Here is a 20340-nt window from a genome sequence, read left to right as displayed (position 1 = left end):
AAATGATACTTTCTTTTTACGTTGGGCACATACTGGGCATTCTGTGTCTGTTGAATTAAACATGTAAGCTGCTTATTACAGTTCTTGGATCACTGCAGTACATGCTCAGTAAAGAATGTGTTATTTAAATTCCTATTTTTGATAAACGTATTTTAAAGGAATGTTTTATTTTCCTGATGAGAATTTAAGGAAAAGGGTCATTATTTTTAAGACAGTTTCAATTTGGGGCCTAGCAAGTCATGCTTGAAAGCTGTTTTTTTCCCCACGTGAATTATTACACTTTCTCCAGCCTGACTAGCGCAGCCTACAACCTTGCCTACCAAACTTATGACTCAAAGGCTCCTGAGGACTTTCTGTAGCCTTCCAGCCATAGCCCAAACACCCAAAGATGCTCCCACGTGAAACAACCGAACACAGTTCCCCAAGCCCAAAGTCCGCTAAGGCGAGAGCTCCCATATAAAGGGCGAATGAGAGGGCAGCGCCCCCTTTTGCTCCCACCCCCTCCCCGTCTGCAGCATCCAATCGCTTTTCTCTGTTGTGCGATCGGCTCCTGGCATTGGCCGGGAACGGGACCCGCGCGGGACCAGTGCGCACGGGCCGAACTGGAGACTTGTCCGTCACGTGCGGCCGCCCGGCCACCCCGCCTCACAGCGCGCCTGGCGGGGCCGGGGAGGGGGCGGGGCCCGGGAGCTGCTGCGCCTGCGTTGTGGGCGTTCTCGGGCAGCAGCTGCCGCCGCCGCCGCCGCCGCCGCCGCCTCCTCCGCCGCTACCGCCGCGTTTGGGTGTAGAATCTGGAATTCCTGCGCCTCGTTAACAATGAAGCAGAGTTCGAACGTGCCAGCTTTCCTCAGCAAGCTGTGGACGCTTGTGGAGGAAACGCACACCAACGAGTTTATCACCTGGAGTCAGGTAAGGGTGAGGGCACCGCGGCCTCCGAACCCCCTGACTAACGTCGTCCTCTCTCGCTCTCTCCCGCGGGGCTGTCTCCCGCGGCCTGCGGCTCGACGCCTTCTGCGAGGGCCCGCGGCGCGGGGGCGGCGGGGCGGCGCGGGCCGCGGCGTGCGGCCTCGCGGGGCGCCCCGGTATTGTTCGCGCGGGGAGCCGCGGGGGTCCCGGCCGGCGCCGCGGGCTCAGGCCGCGGTGGGGGAGGGGCGGCCCGCGCGGGGCCCCGCGGCCCGGAGACCCCGTAACGGTCCGGCCCGGGCGGCGTTCGGAACCGGCCCGGCGGAGCCAGGGCGCCCGACGAGCCCAGGGCGCGGGAGCCACGTTACTGCACACTCATCCTCCGTCCTCCCGCCCGGCTCGCGGGCTGCGGCTCGCTGGGGGCCGGGGAGCCCGGCCGGGATCTTCGACGCGGGGTCTCTGCGAGGCAGTCTTCACCTCCGCGACCGGATTCTCGTCCCTGAAAACACACACACAGCCCGCCTCGCATCTGAGATCCTTGTGAGGACGGCATTGCTTATCAGTAGGTTTTTAAAATGCCCTGTTATAGAAAATGACACATTATTCTTTGACGATTCTGAACCATTTATGTAAATGGATTTTTTTAAATGATCATTTTAATAAAAGTGCGAATCGACAGGTGCTCAGTAACATAGTGACGAGCAAAAACGAATCACTAAATTTCCTTAAACAGTTGCCGGCAGTGTAGTATGTAGATGCCTTGATAATTGGTTTGATCCCAGTTCTGCCACTAAACAGGCTTCTTATCTCATCCGGCCCAAGTGTCAGATGAATGGTTTATCTGGTTACTCCAAGAACCCCCTCTAGTTCCACATACTGATTCTAATTAGAATGATTATTTCATAAACAGAGCGTTTGCGTTAGAATATGAAGCTATGGAATCATTTTGTGAAAGGGGATGGAGTTCTCTTATCATAGATACTCATCTGTTTTGGATATAATCTTGTTTTAGAGGTCTGGAAAAGAGTAAGTGAAAACTACCTGCACAGTGCCTGACACCTGTTAGGTGCTGAGTAAACGTTATCTTACCTCTTGCTCCCTTCTTTATTTCTTTTCTCTATTTTCAGTTTTATTTACTTTCATATTGACAGAGGGCAGTATATTGAGTTTTGGTTACTCAGTATACCATATTCTGCCTTATATTGCTGTCATTTGTTCATTTTCTTTATCTTTCTCTAGGACTTAATTTTCCTCAAGGTCAGTATCATGAGCTGGATGTTCTATGTAAAACATTTGATGAATTCTGTGCAATTGTAAAAAGAAGGGGTGAAAACAAGGAAGCCAGCCGCCAGTATACACTTAAAAATAAACATATGTCTCATGCTTTTCGTCAGTCATAAGGATTAAAAGTTGACAAGGATGGATCAGCACGGACTGCTGTTACTCAGCCTTGTGCATGTAAGAGATTGAACTGAGAGTCTGCCCACTCCCGGCTGACTTTATCACACCTATTTGTCTTGGATGTGCCTTGTTTTTATTGCCAAGAAATGGTACCTAAATATATTGGTAATTGGTTTTAATTCAGGTGTATTATGTCAGTGGCAGGTCTGATAGATTTGCGTTAGAATATTTTAATGTTTTTTGGGGGGCAGTATCAAATGTGTAGAGTTTAATGCTGCTGGAACTCAGTTGCTCAGTCGTGTCCAACTGTTTGTGACCCCATGAACTGCAGCCCTTCAGACTCCTCTCTCCATTGGAATTTTCCAGGCAAGAATACTGAATTGGTTTGCCATTTCCTACTCCAGGGCATCTTCCTGATTTGACCCAGAGATCACATCCACGTCTCCTGCATTGGCAGACAGATTCTTTACCACTACTCCACCTTGGAAAGCCCCGTAGAGTTTTATACTAATCCATAAAAGCATCATTTTATGAATTCTAAGCCAAATAAAGAAGCCACTTAAAAAACATTCTTAGTTTTTCCTTTAAGTCGAAGCTTCTTTTTTAGCTACTCATTTTTTAATACATGGTGGGAAAATTAAAACAAATTCAGTGAGGGAAGGGAATAGTATCTGTGCCAAGGGACACAGTACATACTTAATGTTTGATGAAGCAGGGAAATCCATGGACTATGTAGTGGAAGTGGTAGGAAAGATAAAGGTAGAATGATGCTTGAAAAGAATCTTAAAAGATCATCTGGTTTAGTCTCATCATTACATAGATGAGGATTGAGATTTAGGCAGGTTAGATTATTTATCTGTAAATACAAAGTGAAAGTGGAGTCGCTCAGTCGTGTCCGACTCTTTGCAACCCCGTGGACTGTAGCCTACCAGGCTTCTCTGTCCATGGGATTCTCCAGGCAAGAATACTGGAGTGGGTTACCATTTCCTTCTCCAGGGGATCTTCCCGACCCAGGGATCGAACCCGGGTTTCCTGCATTGGAGGCAGACGTTTTAACCTCTGAGCCACCAGGGAAGCCCTGCCAACCGTTGTTGGAGGTAGGGGTCTAATAGATCTCCCAGACCATTTTCCATCATTAGCACTGCACGTAATGCAAGTTGTTAGAATATTTAGTCTTATATCAAAATGTTGCTTACACAAGTCAGTGGACAATTCTGGATTAATGCTGTCTAGGGCTGCCGTCTATGTGGTTGCACAGAGTCGTACATGACTGAAGCTACTTAGCAGCAGCAGCAGCAGGACTAAGCTTAGAAAAGCTGTCTTACACTCCCACAGATTTTCCCAAAAACACTGTTAACAATGAAAGGTAAAACTTTAATTGAACAATGATGCTAGATGGAAAAACCAAAATAATTTACCCTCATCTTTTAAAAGTTGCTATTTATGATTGTTTCTGGTTTCCTTCAAACTTGTTTTGCTGGACTTCTGTTGAGGTAATTTAGCATTTATACTATCTGAGTGAAAATCATATTAAGACTTTTTAGAAATTGTTTTGGAAACCAGGCAGTCTTTTATGCAATTGTTTTCACTTGTGGAAAATAATTTACTCCTGTAGCTTGAATATAGGCAGGGGGAGAAAACTCTTACCAACTACAGTTTGAAAAGTTTGGCTTAATATTCCTGAAAACTTACATAGCGCTAATTTTCCTTGAAATCTGTAATATAACAAAAATGAAATATCCCCATTCATGTCATTAATTAAAAAATATAATATTCTCACCAATCAAAATTATTCTGTTATAGACTCAGTAGAAATTATACATCCTTCAAAGTTCCTCACTGATATATTTTTTCGCTCTTTTTTGTTTGTTCTTACATTTCTTATAACTTCAAAGTTTTGTGTAGCTATTTTTGGCTCTGATAAGAAGTCTGTTATCGGAATCAAGGACAGAGATAGTACTGTCGGACAAATTAACACTGTTTTAAATGTGACAGAGCCCTAAACAGAAAGCACAGGTTTAGCTTGGTAGCAACTGGGGAAACTTGATATTCAGGGACAAGAGGTTGTGGAAGCTGAATGGAAGTTCTTGCCATTGATAGTGAGGAACAGCCTTTACTGTTACTGAAACATGATACTCAGTGTGTGTTGAAGTGAAGCAGTATTAGAAAAGGAAAGAACTGGAGGTCATTGTTTTACCAGGGTTGTTAGCTTTGTCTCAATTCTTCAGGTTGCTTGAGAATAGCAAGAAGTGATTTCCACCAAAGACTTCTTACTCATTTGTTTCACGTTTTTGTGCCCTATGGCAGTTTCTATTTCCCTATCCATCTCAAGTCAGCAGAAACAAATCAAGGAAATAGGAGGGAAATGAAGCAAAACTGAAATTTGTTCAGTGTCTCCTACTTGTTTCGGATGAATCTGAACAACAGATCCTTGGATTTACCAATGTTATGGTATTGTTTTGAACTTCCCAGCAAACGTTGTATTATTACAGTATTCTCCAGTGAAAACAAGAAAGGCCACAAATATGGCAGAATAGAGGTAAAGCCACTTTAGATGAGCCTATAGAAAAGTTGACCAATTCATTGACAAGTACTTTTTTATTGTATACGTGAGAGAGAATGGGACTTCCCAGGTGATGTTAGTGGTGAAGAACTGTCTGCCAATGCAGGAGACAAAAGAGACATGGGTTCAATCGCTGGGGTCGGGGAGATCCCCTGGAGAAGGGCATGGCAACCCCCTCCAGTATTCTTGCCTGGAGAATCCATTGTCAGAGGAGCCTGGCAGACTGCAGCCCATAGGATCACAGAGTCGGACACAACTGAAGCAACTTAGCATGCACGCACGCAAGAGAGAATGAGCTAGAGACTCACAAGGAATGATTGGTAAGCATTAAGAAATTATAGACTGGTTCTTTAAAAAATAATACCAATTTCTGTTTTGAAAACTTTTAAATAATGGGGCTGAAGTATTATTATTAAAAGTATTTGGGCCATTTTTAGCCAAGAGTACCAATCTTAACAGAAACATTTGTTAGTACTCTTTGGAAACATTCAGTTCAGTCGCTCAGTCCTGTTCGACTCTTTGCGACCCCATGAATCACAGCACGCCAGGCCTCCCTGTCCATCACCAACTCCCGGAATTCACTCAAACTCATGTCCACAGAGTCGGTGATGCCATCCAGCCATCTCATTCTCTGGCGTCCCCTTCTCCTCCGCACCCAACCTTTCCCAGCGTCAGAGTCTTTTCCAGTGAGTCAACTTGTTGCATGAGGTGGCCAAAGTATTGCAGTTTCAGCTTTAGCATCAGTCCTTCCAATGAACACCCAGGATCGATCTCCTTTAGAATGGACTGGTTGGATCTCCTTGCAGTCCAAGGGACTCTCAAGAGTCTTCTCCAACACCACAGTTCAAAAGCATCAATTCTTCAGCGATCAGCTTTCTTCACAGTCCAACTCTCACATCCATACATGACCACGGGAAAAACCATAGCCTTGACTAGACGAACCTTTGTTAGCAAAGTAATGTCTCTGCTTTTTAATATACTATCAAGGTTGGTCATAACTTTCCTTCCAAGGAGTAAGGGTCTTTTAATTAAGGCCTAAAGAGAGGCTACCATCCTTCCCACCCTTCTGAGTAGTAGTGACTTTTTGTACCTTGTAAAATGTATCAGGAGAGTTCTGTGTTACATTGCTTAAACTTCACAAGTTGAATTTTTGTGTTCAAAGAGCTTATTTACTAATTTTGAAGTAGAGACTGAAGGAATACCGTAAAGAGAGACACAGAACAATATGAGTGAGTTAAGGTTGTGTGTGAGAGAGCAGATATAAACAAGAGGCATTCATCTTCTCATTTGTTATATATAATCCAAGAGTTGAAATTATAAAAATATAATTTGGTTCACTGTGACCAAAGACTCATTATTCAGTCACTTCCAAGTAGTAGCTGTGAATCTGTTATGACAAGACAGTGTGCCTAGGTAGTAGGAATTCATTCAGTAGTGAAAAAACTAGCAGTCTTTATGGAGCTTACGTTTTAATGAAGGACACTGATAATTAAAAAGTAAGCAAACACAAATACTATAACAATATAATTTCAGTTAGTAATAAATAACAAAATAAAGCAGAGTAAGGAGAATGTATCAGTTTAATTAGGAGACAGAAGCCACAAGTATTTTGAACAGAGGAAAGTTTAATAGGATTAACTAACTATATCAGGAGAATTAGACTAAAGAAAACTCTAAAGAATATAAGAATAGTATTTTTAAGAAGCAGCTATCACTGGTAGGCTTAAGATCCAGTGCCCAAGTAAGAGCCCTTCCCCCCAATTTCTGAGACCTTGTTGGAGAGAGACTATCTCCATACGATATCTCACTGAATGGCAGATAAGTCACAGTAAGTTTCACTCGTGGAACTTACTAGAAATCCATCCTTCAGAACTTGTGGAAAATATGCCTTTTAGGGCAGGGGTTGGCAAATTATGGTCTGTGAGCCAACCATCTGTTTTATAAGTAAAGTTTATTTGGAATACAGCCAAACTCCCCGGATTTACTTATTGACTGTAGTTGCTTTCTTGTTACAGGGGCAGAGTTCTGACTTTATGACCTGCAAACCTAAAATATTTATTATCTAAACCTTTAAGAATATGCTTATCTGTCTGTACTCTAGAGTACCAAGGGAAACTGTTCATGGGGAGATGCCTGGCCAGAGCTACTCTAATTTGAAGCCTCCCGAAAGAAAGGGAGTGTTGGGGGAAGCTGGCCTTAGGGTGCTTCTGCCACCCATGCACTGGGAGAGTTATGTGCTGGAGAACCTAAACAGCAGGAACATGCTAAGTTCACACTGGAACCAGGAGGGGAAGCCCCTTCCTTTTATAATATCTGTGTAATATCTCCTATGACAAAGCTTAACATCTTGACAAAAAATAAAGATACTTAAGACTCAGTTCCATATTTGCAGAGCAGACACTAAAGAATGAATTTGGAGCAGTAAATTCATGACTAACCTGTAAAATGACTGGAATTTATTATATTTTAAATAGAGTGATAAGGAAAGCCTCTTTGGGGAGGTGACATTTGAGCAGAGATCTGAATGATTAGAAAAGATAGGCTAGATAGACAACGTTCAGGTCAGTTCAGTCGCTCAGTCGTGTCCGACTCTTTGCGACTCACAGCACGCCAGGCCTCCCTGTCCATCACCAACTCCCGGAGTTCACTCAAACTCATGTCCATCGAGTCGGTGATGCCATCCAGCCATCTCATTCTCTGTCGTCCCCTTCTCCTCCCACCCCCAATCCCTCCTAGCATCAGACTCTTTTCCAGTGAGTCAACTCGTCGCATGAGGTGGCCAAAGTATTGGAGTTTCAGCTTTAGCATCAGTCCGTCCAATGAACACCCAGGATCGATCTCCTCTAGAATGGACTGGTTGGATCTCCCTGCAGTCCAAGGGACTCTCAAGAGTCTTCTCCAGCACTACAGTTCAAAAGCATCAATTCTTCGGCGATCAGCCTTCTTCACAGTCCAACTCTCACATCCATACATGACCACGGGAAAAACCATAGCCTTGACTAGACAAAGGTTGGCAAAGTAACTCTCTGCTTTTTAATATGCTATCTAGGTTGGTCATAACTTTCCTTCCAAGGAGTAAGCGTCTTTTAATTTCATGGCTGCAATCAGCATCTGCAGTGATTTTGGAGCCCCAAAAAATAAAGTCTGACACTGTTTCCACTGTTTCCCCATCTATTTCCCATGAAGTGATGGGACCAGATGCCATGATCTTTGTTTTCTGAATGTTGAGCTTCAAGCCAAACTTTTCACTCTCCTCTTTCACTTTCATCAAGAGGCTTTTTAGTTCCTCTTCACTTTCTGCCATAAGGGTGGTGTCATCTGCATATCTGAGGTTATTGATATTTCTCCTGGCAATCTTGATTCCAGCTTGTGCTTCATCCAGCCCAGCATTCCTCATGATGTACTCTGCATATAAGTTAAACAAGCAGGGTGACAATATACAACCTTGATGTACTCCTTTTCCTATTTGGAGCCAGTCTGTTGTTCCATGTCCAGTTCTAACTGTTGCTTCCTGACCTGCCTACAGGTTTCTCAAGAAGCAGGTCAGGTGGTCTGGGATTCCCATGTCTTTCAGAATGTTCAACAGTTTATTGTGATCCGCATAGTCAATGAAGCAGAAATAGATGTTTTTCTGGAACTCTCTTGCTTTCTCCATGATCCAGCAGATGTTGGCTATTTGATCTCTGGTGCCTCTGCCTTTTCTAAAACCTGCTTGAACATCTGGGAGTTCATGGTTCACATATTGCTGAAGCCTGGCTTGGAGAAATTTTGAGCATGACTTTACTAGCGTGTGAGATGAGTGCAACTGTGTGGTAGTTTGAGCATTCTTTGGCATTCCCTTTCTTTGAGATTGGAATGAAGACTGACCTTTTCCAGTCCTGTGGCCACTGCTGAGTTTTCCAAATGTGCTGGCATATTGAGTGAAGCACTTTCACAGCATCATGTTTCAAGATTTGAAATAGCTCAATTGGAATTCCATCACCTCCACTAGCTTTGTTCATAGTGATGCTCTCTAAAGCCCACTTGACTTCACATTCCAAGATGTCTGGCTCCAGGTGAGTGATCACGCCTTCATGATTATCTTCATCTTGAAGATCTTTTTTGTACAGTTCTTCTGTGTATTCTTGCCACCTCTTCTTAATATCTTCTGCTTCTGTTAGGTTCATACTATTTCTGTTCTTTATCGAGCTCATTTTTGCATGAAATATTCCCTGGATATCTTTAATTTTCTTGAAAAGATCTCTTGTTTTTCCTATTCTGTTGTTTTCCTCTATTTCTTTGCATTGATCGCTGAGGAAGGCTTTCTTATCTCTCCTTGCTATTCTGTGGAACTCTGCATTCAGATGCTTATATCTTTCCTTTTCTCCTTTGCTTTTCGCTTCTCTTCTTTTCACAGCTATTTGTAAGGCCTCCTCAGACAGCCATTTTGAGGGAATGGCAAACGTAAAGACCTTGGGCATGGCATATTCGTACAATTGCCGAAGGCACATGTGGTTGGATTATCTTTAGATATCATGAGAGAGAGGTCAGAGAGGTAGGCAGAAGCAGATGTTATAGGGCCTTAGGGCATGGTAAGGAGATTGAATGAGGGAAATAGAAGATGTAGTTTTCCTCTGTGGTATCAAGAATAGCGTGGCTGAGACTAGGATAATAGCAGTGGAGATGGTGAGAAACTTTTGGATATAATATCTCTGTTGAAAGCAATGTCACAGAACTTACTGATAAATTTGTCTGGAGTTGAGGGATAGAAAAGAATTAGAATGATTCATATATATGGTCTGAGCAAAGGATAGATGATGGTACCATTTGCTGAGATATGGAAAGATTCGGAGAAGTACAGGTGGGATTCTCTTTGGCCACATTAACTTTTGAGATTACAAATAGATTACTAGCATTACTTTAAGAGAGTTCTGTTTTGCTTGCATTTTATTCATATGGTCACACCTTATTTCAGAGTAGGTAGGAAACTGCGGTGCTGGAAAGGAGAACAACATGAATGACTTCTACACTCCAAGACCTTTGAGTGGCAATGTTGAATAGGTTATTTAGATAATATAAAACTCTGGCAATTCTGGGTGGAGTTTGGAGGATGCCGGTGGTAAAGCCATGGGACTGGATGAGATCATTCAGCAAGACAAATGAAGATCGAAGGACCTGAAAGATAGGGTATTCCAATATTTAGAAAATTTAAAAACAACAACAAGCTAAACAGCAAAAGAGATTGAGAAGGAATGGTAAGAAAGGAGGAAACACAAGGGAATGAGGTCATATCAGTTAATGGAAGAAAATAGTTTCAAGAAAGAGATGATCAGTGATTTCAAATGCTGTTATGAATAGTCTTATATATCTCTTCTGGTGTATATAAGCAAACATTTCTCTAAGGTAGTTTGAAGAGTGGAATTTATGTAAAATAAAATATGAAATGTTCAACTTCAAGATCAAATTATTTTCCAAAGTCAAATCATTTTATACTCCTATGAGCCATGCATGAGATTTTCCATTAATTTGTCTCTTCAAAACTTAATATTCTCATTTTTCTGAATTTTTACCTATCTAGTGATTATAAAATATTATTTCAGTGAGGTTTTATTTCCCTGATAATGTGTTCAAACATCTTTTTATATTTATTGGCTATCTGTGTTTCCTATTGTATGAAATGTTTGACCATTTTTCTATTGGGTGGTTTATCTATTATTATTTGTAGAAATTTCTTGTAATTCTGTGTATTTTTTGAATGTATGTGTTGCCTATGCCTTCTTCTGGTTGTGGCTTGTCTGGTTTTTTTTTCTTTATTTTGATGAGTATAAGTTCTTAATTTTAGTATGATATATCTGCGCTTTTGTGGGTCACAGTTTTCATTTTTTCAGGATGTTTTTGCTTACTTACCCCAAAGAGAGAGATACTTCTCCATCTCTCTTTTTTTTTCTTCTGAAAGTTTTAAAGGTTTGCATTTTGTCCCTAAATCTTTAATTCACCTAAAATTGACTTTTGTTTGATCCATTTCATTGTTTTCCACGTAAATATTTAGTAGTTTTAACCCCCTTATTGAATAGTTTCTTCTTCCTCTAGTGATTTGTGTTGCTGTCTGTCTTATAAGCAAAATTATATGTAGATAAATTGTGTTTTTGGCGTCTAGGTTCTCTATTTTGTTCCATTGGATAATTTATCCTTTTTCCCATGTCATATGTCTTATTTACTGTAGCTCTGTAAAAAATCTTGCTTTTGGGAGGGCAGCCTGGTCTTAGGAGTGTCTTGACTACTCTTGCTCTTCCATATTTGTTTTAAAATCATGTTCTATTAAAAAAATCTATTAATAGGAGAAGGCAATGGCAAGCCACTCCAGTACTCTTGCCTAGAAAATCCCATGGACGGAGGAGCCTGGTGGGCTGCAGTCCATGGGGTCGCAAGTCAGACATGACTGAGCGACTACACTTTCATTTTTCACTTTCACAATTGGAGAAGGAAATGGCAACCCACTCCAGTGTTCTTGCCTGGAGAATCCCAGGGACGGGGGAGCCTGGTGGGCTGCTGTCTATGGGGTCGCACAGAGTCAGACACGACTGAAGTGACTTAGCAGCATTAGGAGTTTTGATTGAAATTATACTGAGAAGTATAGATCAGATTAGGGAAAATAGATATATTTACGATATCGAGTATTCCAATGAACAGGGTGTATTTCTAAATTCATGTATTGCTTAATAAAGTTTTATGTTTTTTGCAGTTAGGTCTTGTACATCTTTGTTAGACTTTATAGATGTTTTATACTCAATAAAATAAAATATAGATATTTTATAATATATAATTATATAAATAGGTATAGATAATGTGTAGCATAATAGATAATATATAATAGATATTTTATAATACCGTTTAAATATAAATAAAGCTAAAAATAAAATATAAGTATTTTATATTCAGTCTATTTAAAATAAATTGAACTGTTGCTAGTAATTAGAAATACAGGTAACATTTGTATGTTGGTAATAAACCAGTGAGCTAATCGTTTTACTGATTTGGATTCTATAAGTGTACATCCATAGGCATCTGGATATGACAGTTTTGTTCTTTAAATTATTAGCTGTTAGAATTGAGGGTTTTTAATTTACCATATTGGTATTGATAACAGAATTAATTGGGTAATTTAGAGGGCACAGGGCATGCCAGGATGGAAAATACAGGAAAAAGTTGATGTTGGGGGAGTAGGATGATAGGTTTGAAATAGACAATAGGTTGAGAACATTGTCTCAATATTAAAGAACATTGAGTTCTGTAACTCAGTAAGTTAAAGAACATGGTGTATAAATGTTAACGATTGATAATTCAAGGGGGAAATTTGATATGGTTCAGGGGCAGAGGCATAGATGTGATAATTATTATGTGTAATAATGTTAGTAATTAGATACACTGGTGTGGCTGAGATTGCCTAAGGAAAGAGTATAAAGATATCATGATAAAGGATAGAAACCTAAAAAACAAACTTCCCCTTGATAGTTGGAAGACAAATGAAATATGAGAGATAGGAGACCCAATGTATAGTTTCAAAGCCATTAGAGCAGACCATTTAAGGAGGGAAGTGTCTGTAGTGCCAAATGAAATGCTACAGAGAGGTGTAGGAAATTGAGAACTGAAAAGAGGGTATTGAGCTTGATGTTTGACATTTTAGAAAAAAGATTCAGTAAACAGAAAAACTGAAAGCAGTTTTTAGTGAGAGTAAGTAGATGGTCCTGAATTGGAGAAGGAAGTTTTATGTAGTGAATAAAAAGACAGATGGGGTGGGTAAGAAGAAGTCAAAGGTAGAGAAAAAGTCCTTTTAAGATAGAGAAAGATATATGTACTTTTAAATTTTAATAGCTACTTCCTAATAACAGTGGGTATTGCTAAACTTAAAATTTTGCCAGTCTAATAAGTGAAAATCATTATTTGTTTTGTTGTACGTTCTATTATGTATGAGACTCTACCTTCTTCCCTTGCTTATATTGTATTTGCCAGATATGTTATTTGGCCACCTCTATATGTAAGAAGGACTGAGAAATGTAGCATCAAACAAAACTGTGCTGTTACTATGAAATTGGAGCATCATCCGTGTTGTTGCAAGTGGCAGGATCACTTTCATTTTTTAAGGCTGAGCAGTTTCATTGTGGATAAAATACTTATATGTGTAGTATATATATATATATCACAGTTTCTTTATCCATTTTCCTTTGATGGACACTTAGGTGGTTTTTGTGAAGTTATTGTGAATAATGCTGCAGTGAACACAGGAACACACGTATCTCTTAAACGTACTGATTTCATTTCCTTTGGGTGTATGCTCAGAAGAGGGCCCCTGGATCATGTAGTAGTTTTGGTACTATGAAATATATAGTACCATTTTCCATAATGACATTACCAATTTACATTCCCACCAACAGTGCACAAGGGCTTTGTTTTCTCTACATTTCTCACCAACACTTGTTATTTTCTAAAAAAAAAATCTTTTTTTAGTAGTAGCCATCCTGACAAGTGTATATCACGACAAACTGTGGAAAATTCTTAAGAGATGGGACTACCAGACCACCTGACCTGCCTCCTGAGAAACCTGTACGCAGGTCAAGAAAGAACAGTTACAACTGGACATGAAACAATGAACTGGTTCCAAATTGAGAAAGGAATATATCAAGGCTGTATGCTGTCACCTTGCTTATTTAACTTATATGCAGAGTACATCATATGAAATGCTAGGCTGGATGAAGCACAAGCTAGAATCAAGATTGTGGAGAGAAATATCAATAATCTCAGATATGTAGATGATACCACCTTTATGGCGAAAGCAAAGAGGAATTAAAGAGCCTGTTGATGAAGGTGAAAGGGGAGAGTGAAGAAACGAGCTTAAAACTCAACATTCAAAAGACAAAGATCATGACTACTAGTCCCATTGCTTCATGGCAAATAGATGGGGAAACAATGGAAACAGTGACAGACTTTATTTTCTTGGACTCCAAAATCACTGTGGATGGTGACTGCAGCCTTGAAATTAAAAGACGCTTGCTCCATGGAAGAAACACATTGACAAACCTAGACAGTATTTTTAAAAGCAGAGGTATTACTTTGCTTTCAAAGGTCTATATAGTGAAAGCTATGGTTTTTCCGGTAGTTATGTATGGATGTGAGTGCTGGATGTTGAAAAAGGCTGAGCGCCGAAGAATTGATGCCTTCAGACTGTGGTGCTGGAGAAGGCTCTAGAGGGTCCCTTGGACTTCAAGGTTATCAAACCAGTTAATCCCAAAGGAAATCAACCCTGAATATTCATGGAGGGACTGATGTTGAAGCTCCAGTAGTTTGACTGTCTGATGCGAAGAGCCAACTCATTGGAAAAGACCCTGCTGCTGAGAAAGATTGAGGGCGGGAGGATAAGGGGGTGACAGAAGATGAGATGGTTGGATGGTGTCACCAACTCAATGGATGTGAGTTTGAGCAAGCTCCGGGAGATGGTGCTGTACAGGGAGGCCTGGCATGCTGCGGTCCATGGGGTTGCAGAGTTGGACACGACTGAGCAACTGAACAACAATAACAACAGTCCCAAGAAGTATAGGGTAATACCTCATTGTGGTTTTGATTTGCGCTTCCCTGATAATCAGTGCATGCTAAGTCGCTTCAGTCATGTCCAACTCTTTGTGACACTGGACTGTAACCCATCAGGATTCTCTGTCCATGGGATTCTCTAGGCAAGAATACTGGAGTGGGTTGTCATGCCCTCCTCCAGGGGATTTTCCTGACCCAACCCATGTTACTTACATCTCCTGCATTGGCAGGTGGGTTCTTTACCACTAGCTCCACCTGGGAAGCCTGCTCATCAGTGATTTTGAGTATCTTCCACATACTTGCTGCCCTTTTGTATGTCTTCTTTGGGAAAAATGTATGATCAGAATCTTTGCCTGTTTTTTAATTGGGTGTGTCTTTTTAGTGTAGTGAGAGTTCTTTTTTATGTTTTATATATTAACCTTTTATCAAATACGCATCTGTAAATATTTCCACTCATTCCATTAAGTTGCCATCTTATTCTGTTGATTATTCTTTGCTGTGCAGAAGCTTTTTAGGTTGGTGAATTAGCTTGACTGTAATAGTTATTTCACCATGTGTGAGTATATATGTCCAATCATCATATACACCTTGTTGTTTAGTTGCTAAATCATGCCTGATTCTTTTGCGATCCCATGGACTGTAGCCCACCAGGCTTCTCTGTCCATGGGATTCTCCAGGCAAGAGTACTGGAGTTGGTTGCCGTTTCCTACTTCAGGGGATCTTCCTAACCCAGGGATTGAACCCGTGTCTCCTGCATTGGCAGGTGGATCCTTTACCATTGAGCCACCAGGGAAGCCCACTCGTGTACACCTTAAATATATACAATTTTAGTTTTAAAAATAAGAAAGTAGAGAAATCGGAAGATAGGGTAGGCAGCTAGCAGTCTCCGTGAATAAATTTTTTAATTTTTACCTTTATGATTTCTGTGTTTTTTTTTTTTTAATGGTGCTTTCAGAAGCTTGGTTATAAAAAGTGATGTGGCTTTTAGTTATCAGTGAGCTTCTGTTTTTTTCCTTCCAAATGGAAAGTTTATTAACTAATCCTTTTCCTCCTAATTTTTCCTCCTGGTTTGAATGCTACCCATAATTATTACTTATCAAATTCTCAGATTTGTTGCTGCTTCTGTTCTATCTAGTCTGTCCATACAGCTATTCCAACTTTAGTATCCATTGTTAGTATCAAATTTTGTAAACACTATAATTCTGTGATCTGTGTAGGATAGGATTAACATCTCTTCATTGTTTTCAGTATTTTCTTGCCTGTTTGTTACATAATTATCTTTATGAAATGGATGTTAGTGCCTAGTATTTGGTCATGTTAGCACCTCTTCATCTTGTCTCCAAGACTTTTTTTTTAAATTGAGACAGAATTTAATGTATTGGTTAACTTAAGGAGACTTGACATTTTTATAACACTATTTGAACCTCTGTAATTTTTTCTTAAAGGTCCTGTGTTTTTTTTTTTTTTTTAAGTATTTATTTATTTGGCTGTGTTGGGTCTTAGTTGCAGCGTTGGGATCTCTCTTTGTGGTACACAGATTCTGTAGTGGCATGAGGGCCCAATAGTTGACACATGCGGGCTTAGTTGCTCCTTGGCATGTGGGATCTCAGTTCCCTGTCTTGGGATCCATCCCCTGAATCACAAGGTGAATTCCTACCGCTGGACCACCGCAAAACTCCCAATCTTGTGTATTTTTAAAATTTATTTTTAAATACTTGCATTTTTATACTGTTGGAATCTTTATTCCATTGTAGTTTAAAATTAACCCTTTTTACCATTTGTAACTATTTTAACCATTTTTAAATGTACAGTTCAGTGACATTAAGTACATTCACTGGTTATGTGATCATCACTACCATCCATCTCCAGAATGTTTTTTGTTTTCCCAGACTGAAACTTAGTACTCATTGGATAATAATTTCCAATACCCTTTGTAGCCCCTGGTAACCATTCTTCTTTCTTTCTCTATGAAATTGAGTACTCCAGATACCTAAGGTAAGTGGAGTGGTACAGTATTTGTCCTCTTGTGACCAGTTTAACTCAGCATAATTTCTTCAAGGTTCATTCACATTGTGGCGTGTGTCCTTCCTGTTTAAAGATGAATGATAGTCCATTGTATGTATGTGTGTACCACATTTTGTTAATCTGTTCGTCTCTCAGTGGACATTTGGGTTTCTTCCACCTTTTGACCATTGTGAGTAATGCTACTATGAACATATGTGTACAAGTACCTTTTTTGAGTCCCTGCTTTTAATTCTTTTTGATATATTGGTCATTACCAATACCAACAAAAAAGCCCACTCAAGTCCTTGCCCATTCCTAATCAGGTAGTTTATTTTTTGTTGTTGAGTTATAGGAGTTTTTTTAAAAATAACTGTTACGGATATTAAACCCATGTCAGATATATGCAGATATATTGCAAATCATAATTTGCAAATCGTTTTTCTGATTTTATGGGTTGTCCTTTGACTCTCTTAATAGTGTTCTTTACATAGAAGTTTGTCAGTTTGAAATAGCCCCATGTGTCCGTTTTTGCTTTTGGTCCCTGTACTTTGGGGTTTCAAAGAGTTGGACACAACTGAGCAACTAAGCACACACATGCATTCTTCTTCTTTTCCCATTTAGGTTGTTACGTAATGTTGAGTATAGTTCTCTGCACTATACAATAAGTTCTTGTTTGCTATCTATTTTAAATATAGTAGTGTGTACATGTCAATCCCCAAATCCCAATCTGTCCCCCCCCTTACCCCGTAACCATAAATTCATTCTCTTAAGTCTGTGAGTTTGCTTCTGTTTTAAAAGTCAGTTCATTGTACCATTTCTTTTTTTTAGATTCCACATATAAGTGGTATCATATAATATTTATCTTTCCTTATCTGACTGACTTAGTATAGTAATCTCCAGGTCCATCCATGTTGCTGCAAATGGTATTATTTCATTGTTTCAATGGCTAAGTAATAGCCATTTTATATAGGTACCACATCTTTATCCATTCATTTGTTATGGACGTTTAGGTTGTTTCCATATCTTAGCTACTATAAATAGTGTTGCAGTGAAGATTACTTGCTGATTGTTTTATATTTATTTTAGGCTCTAGAAATGCTGTTAGACAAAAAGCAAATTTGAGCGATTTTTTTATTCAAGTTCAAAATGGGTCATAAAGCAGCAGAGACAGCTCGCAACATCAACAACACATTTGGCCTAGGAACTGCTAACAAAGGAAATGGCAACCCACTCCAGTACTCTTGCCTGGAAAATTCCATGGATGGGGGAGCCTGATAGGCTGTAGTCCATGGGCTCACAAAGAGCTGGACACGACCAAGCAACTTCACTTTCTTTCTGTGGTTCCTTTTGGAGAAGGAAATGGCAACCCACTCCAGTGTTCTTGCCTGGAGAATCCCATGGATGGAGGGCCCTGATGGGCTGCGGTCTGTGGGGTTGCAAAGAGTTGGACATGGCTAAGCAACTAACACACACACACATACAGTACAGTGGTGGTTCAAAAACTTTTGTAAAGGAGACGAGAGCTGAGCTTTGAAGGTGAGGAGTGTAGTGGCTGGCCATCAGAAGTTGACAGTGACCAATTGAGAGCCATCATCAAAGTTGATCCTCTTACAGCTACACAAGAAATTTTCAAAGAACTCCACATCAGTCATCTGTGTGGTCGTTTGGCATTTGAAGCAAATTGGAATGGTGAGAAAGCTCAATAAGTGGGTGCTTCATGAGCTAACCACAAATCAAAAAAATCATCATTGTAAAGTGTTGTCGTCTTTCATCCTAAGCAACAACAGTGAATCATTTCTCAATCGGATTATGAGGTGCAACAAAAGGTGGTTTTTATACAACAACCAGTGATGACCAGCTCAGTGGTTGGACTGAGAAGAAGCTCCAAAGTCCTTCCTGAAGCCAAACTTGCCCCTAAAAAAGGTCATGGTTACTGTTTGGTGGTCTACTGCCCATCTAACCCACTACAGCTTTTTGGATTCTGGCGAAACCATTACATCTGAGAAGTGTGCTCAGCAGATTGATGCAATTCACGGAACACTGCAATGCCTGCAGCTGGCATTGGTCAACAGAATGGGCCCAGTTCTTCTCCAGGACCATGCCTGACCATGTCTCACAACCAGCACTTCAAAAGTTGAACAAATTGGGCTATGAAGTTTTGCCTCATCCTCCATATTTACCTGACTCTTGCCAACTGACTACTACTGCTTCAAGCATCTCAACAATTTTTTGCTTGGAAAATGCTCCCACAGCCAGCTGGAGGCAGAAAATGCCAGTTGTGAAGCATGGTTTTTTATGCTACATGAATAAACTTATTTCTTGTTGGCAAAAATGTGTTGATTTTAATGTTGTAATGGGTAACATTTTGATTAAAGATGTGTTTGAGTCTAGTTATAATGATTTAAAATTCATAGTCTGAAACCACAGTTAGCTTTTTCATCAAGTTAATATTTCCATTACTCTAGGAGAGGGCTCAAAAAATAATTGTTGTGATTGATGTCAAAGAGTTTTATTGTATCCAGCCTTACATTTATGTCTCTAATCCATTTTGAATTTATTTTTGTGTATATTAAAGAATGTTTGTTTCATTTTTTACATGTCCAGTTTTTCCAGCACCATTGAAGAAACTGTCTTTTCTCCACTATAATCTTGCTTCCTGTGTTGTAGATTAATTGACTATAGGTTCATGGGTTTATTTCTGGGGTATTTATTTTGTCCATTCATCTATATTTCTGTTTTTGTGCCAGTACAATGCAGTTTTGATGACTGTAGCTTTGTAATATGGCCTGAAATCAGGGAGCCTGATTTCCTCCAGCTCCGTTTTTCTTTCTCAATATTGCTTTGGCTGTTCAGGGTCTTCAACGTCTCCATATAAATTTTAAGATTTTGTTTTGTTTTGTTTTGATTCTGTGACTGACACCATTGGTGATTAGATAGGGATTGCATTGAATCTGTAGATTGCCTTGAGTCCTATGGTCATTTTGACAGTATTGATTCTTCGAATCTGAGAACATAGTTTATCTTGTCATCTGTTTGTTTTCATCTTCGATTTCTTTCATCATTGTCTTACAGCTTTTGGAGGGCAGGTTTTTTGTTTCCTTTGATAGATTCATTCCTTGATGTTTTATTCTTTTTGATACAAAGGTGAAATGAGATTGTTTCTGTAATTTCTCATCTGGCCCTTTTGTTGTTAATGTATTAATTAGTAGCCAGATATACTGCTGAATTCTCCTGTGGTTTTTCATTTGATTGTACAAAGATATAATTATGTTTAATTGATAAAATATAGCTTCTTTTCAAATTTTATCTCATTTTTGTCTTAATTCCATTGACTTTAAAACAGTGTTAAGTAATTATACTGGCTACATAATGTATTTCTTTTTGCTTTTGTGTAGATGAAGGAAGTTTTTTTAATATTTAGCCATAGAGTCTGATGCATTTTTTGTTTTGAGATATACTTCTGAACTTTTGAGATTGACATCAAAATGCTTGATTGCAGTTTGGAGCTTAATTGAAATTTAGAACTTCATTTCATTTTGTTTCTTTTGCTATTAACAGGAACAAAAGGATGGTCTGAGGTGTTATGGAAGGACTGCCAAGTTTTGAGGTTCATATGTGTCACCTACTTTTGGAGGATCTTAACACTGTTATTTTCAATTTTTTTCAGAATGGCCAGAGTTTTCTGGTTTTGGATGAACAAAGATTTGCAAAAGAAATTCTTCCCAAATACTTCAAGCACAATAACATGGCAAGCTTTGTGAGGCAATTGAATATGTGTAAGTAAGAACAACAGTTTAATTGGAGTACTGTCATCAGTCACTGATTAAACCATTTTTCTCCCATTAGGATGATAAAGGAAAATATATTCATAGAAGCACCATTAATTTTTAAGTGTTTTACTTTTGTCT

At 39.7% G+C, this 20340-nt stretch overlaps 1 protein-coding gene across 2 annotated transcripts in view; it reads left to right on the top strand.

The window, feature by feature from the left end:
* The first annotated feature begins 714 nt into the window (after positions 1 to 714).
* The window catches only part of HSF2 (heat shock transcription factor 2), a 46868-nt gene continuing 27242 nt past the window's right edge, over positions 715 to 20340 (top strand). For both annotated transcript variants that reach the window (XM_055433148.2, XM_055433147.2), the window contains exons 1-2: positions 715 to 909; positions 20100 to 20208. In XM_055433148.2, coding sequence (XP_055289123.1) covers positions 817 to 909; positions 20100 to 20208 — 202 coding nt within the window. In that variant the 5' untranslated portion in view covers positions 715 to 816. The remainder of the gene's footprint in view (positions 910 to 20099; positions 20209 to 20340) is intronic.

This window comes from Moschus berezovskii, chromosome 10 (assembly GCF_049115385.1).
Source record: "Moschus berezovskii isolate FMDL1 chromosome 10, NW_MosBer_1.0, whole genome shotgun sequence".
Classification (NCBI taxonomy): Eukaryota; Metazoa; Chordata; class Mammalia; order Artiodactyla; family Moschidae; genus Moschus; species Moschus berezovskii.
The sequence above is the reverse complement of the archived record's forward strand: the minus strand, read 5'-3'. Positions and strand labels throughout refer to the sequence as shown.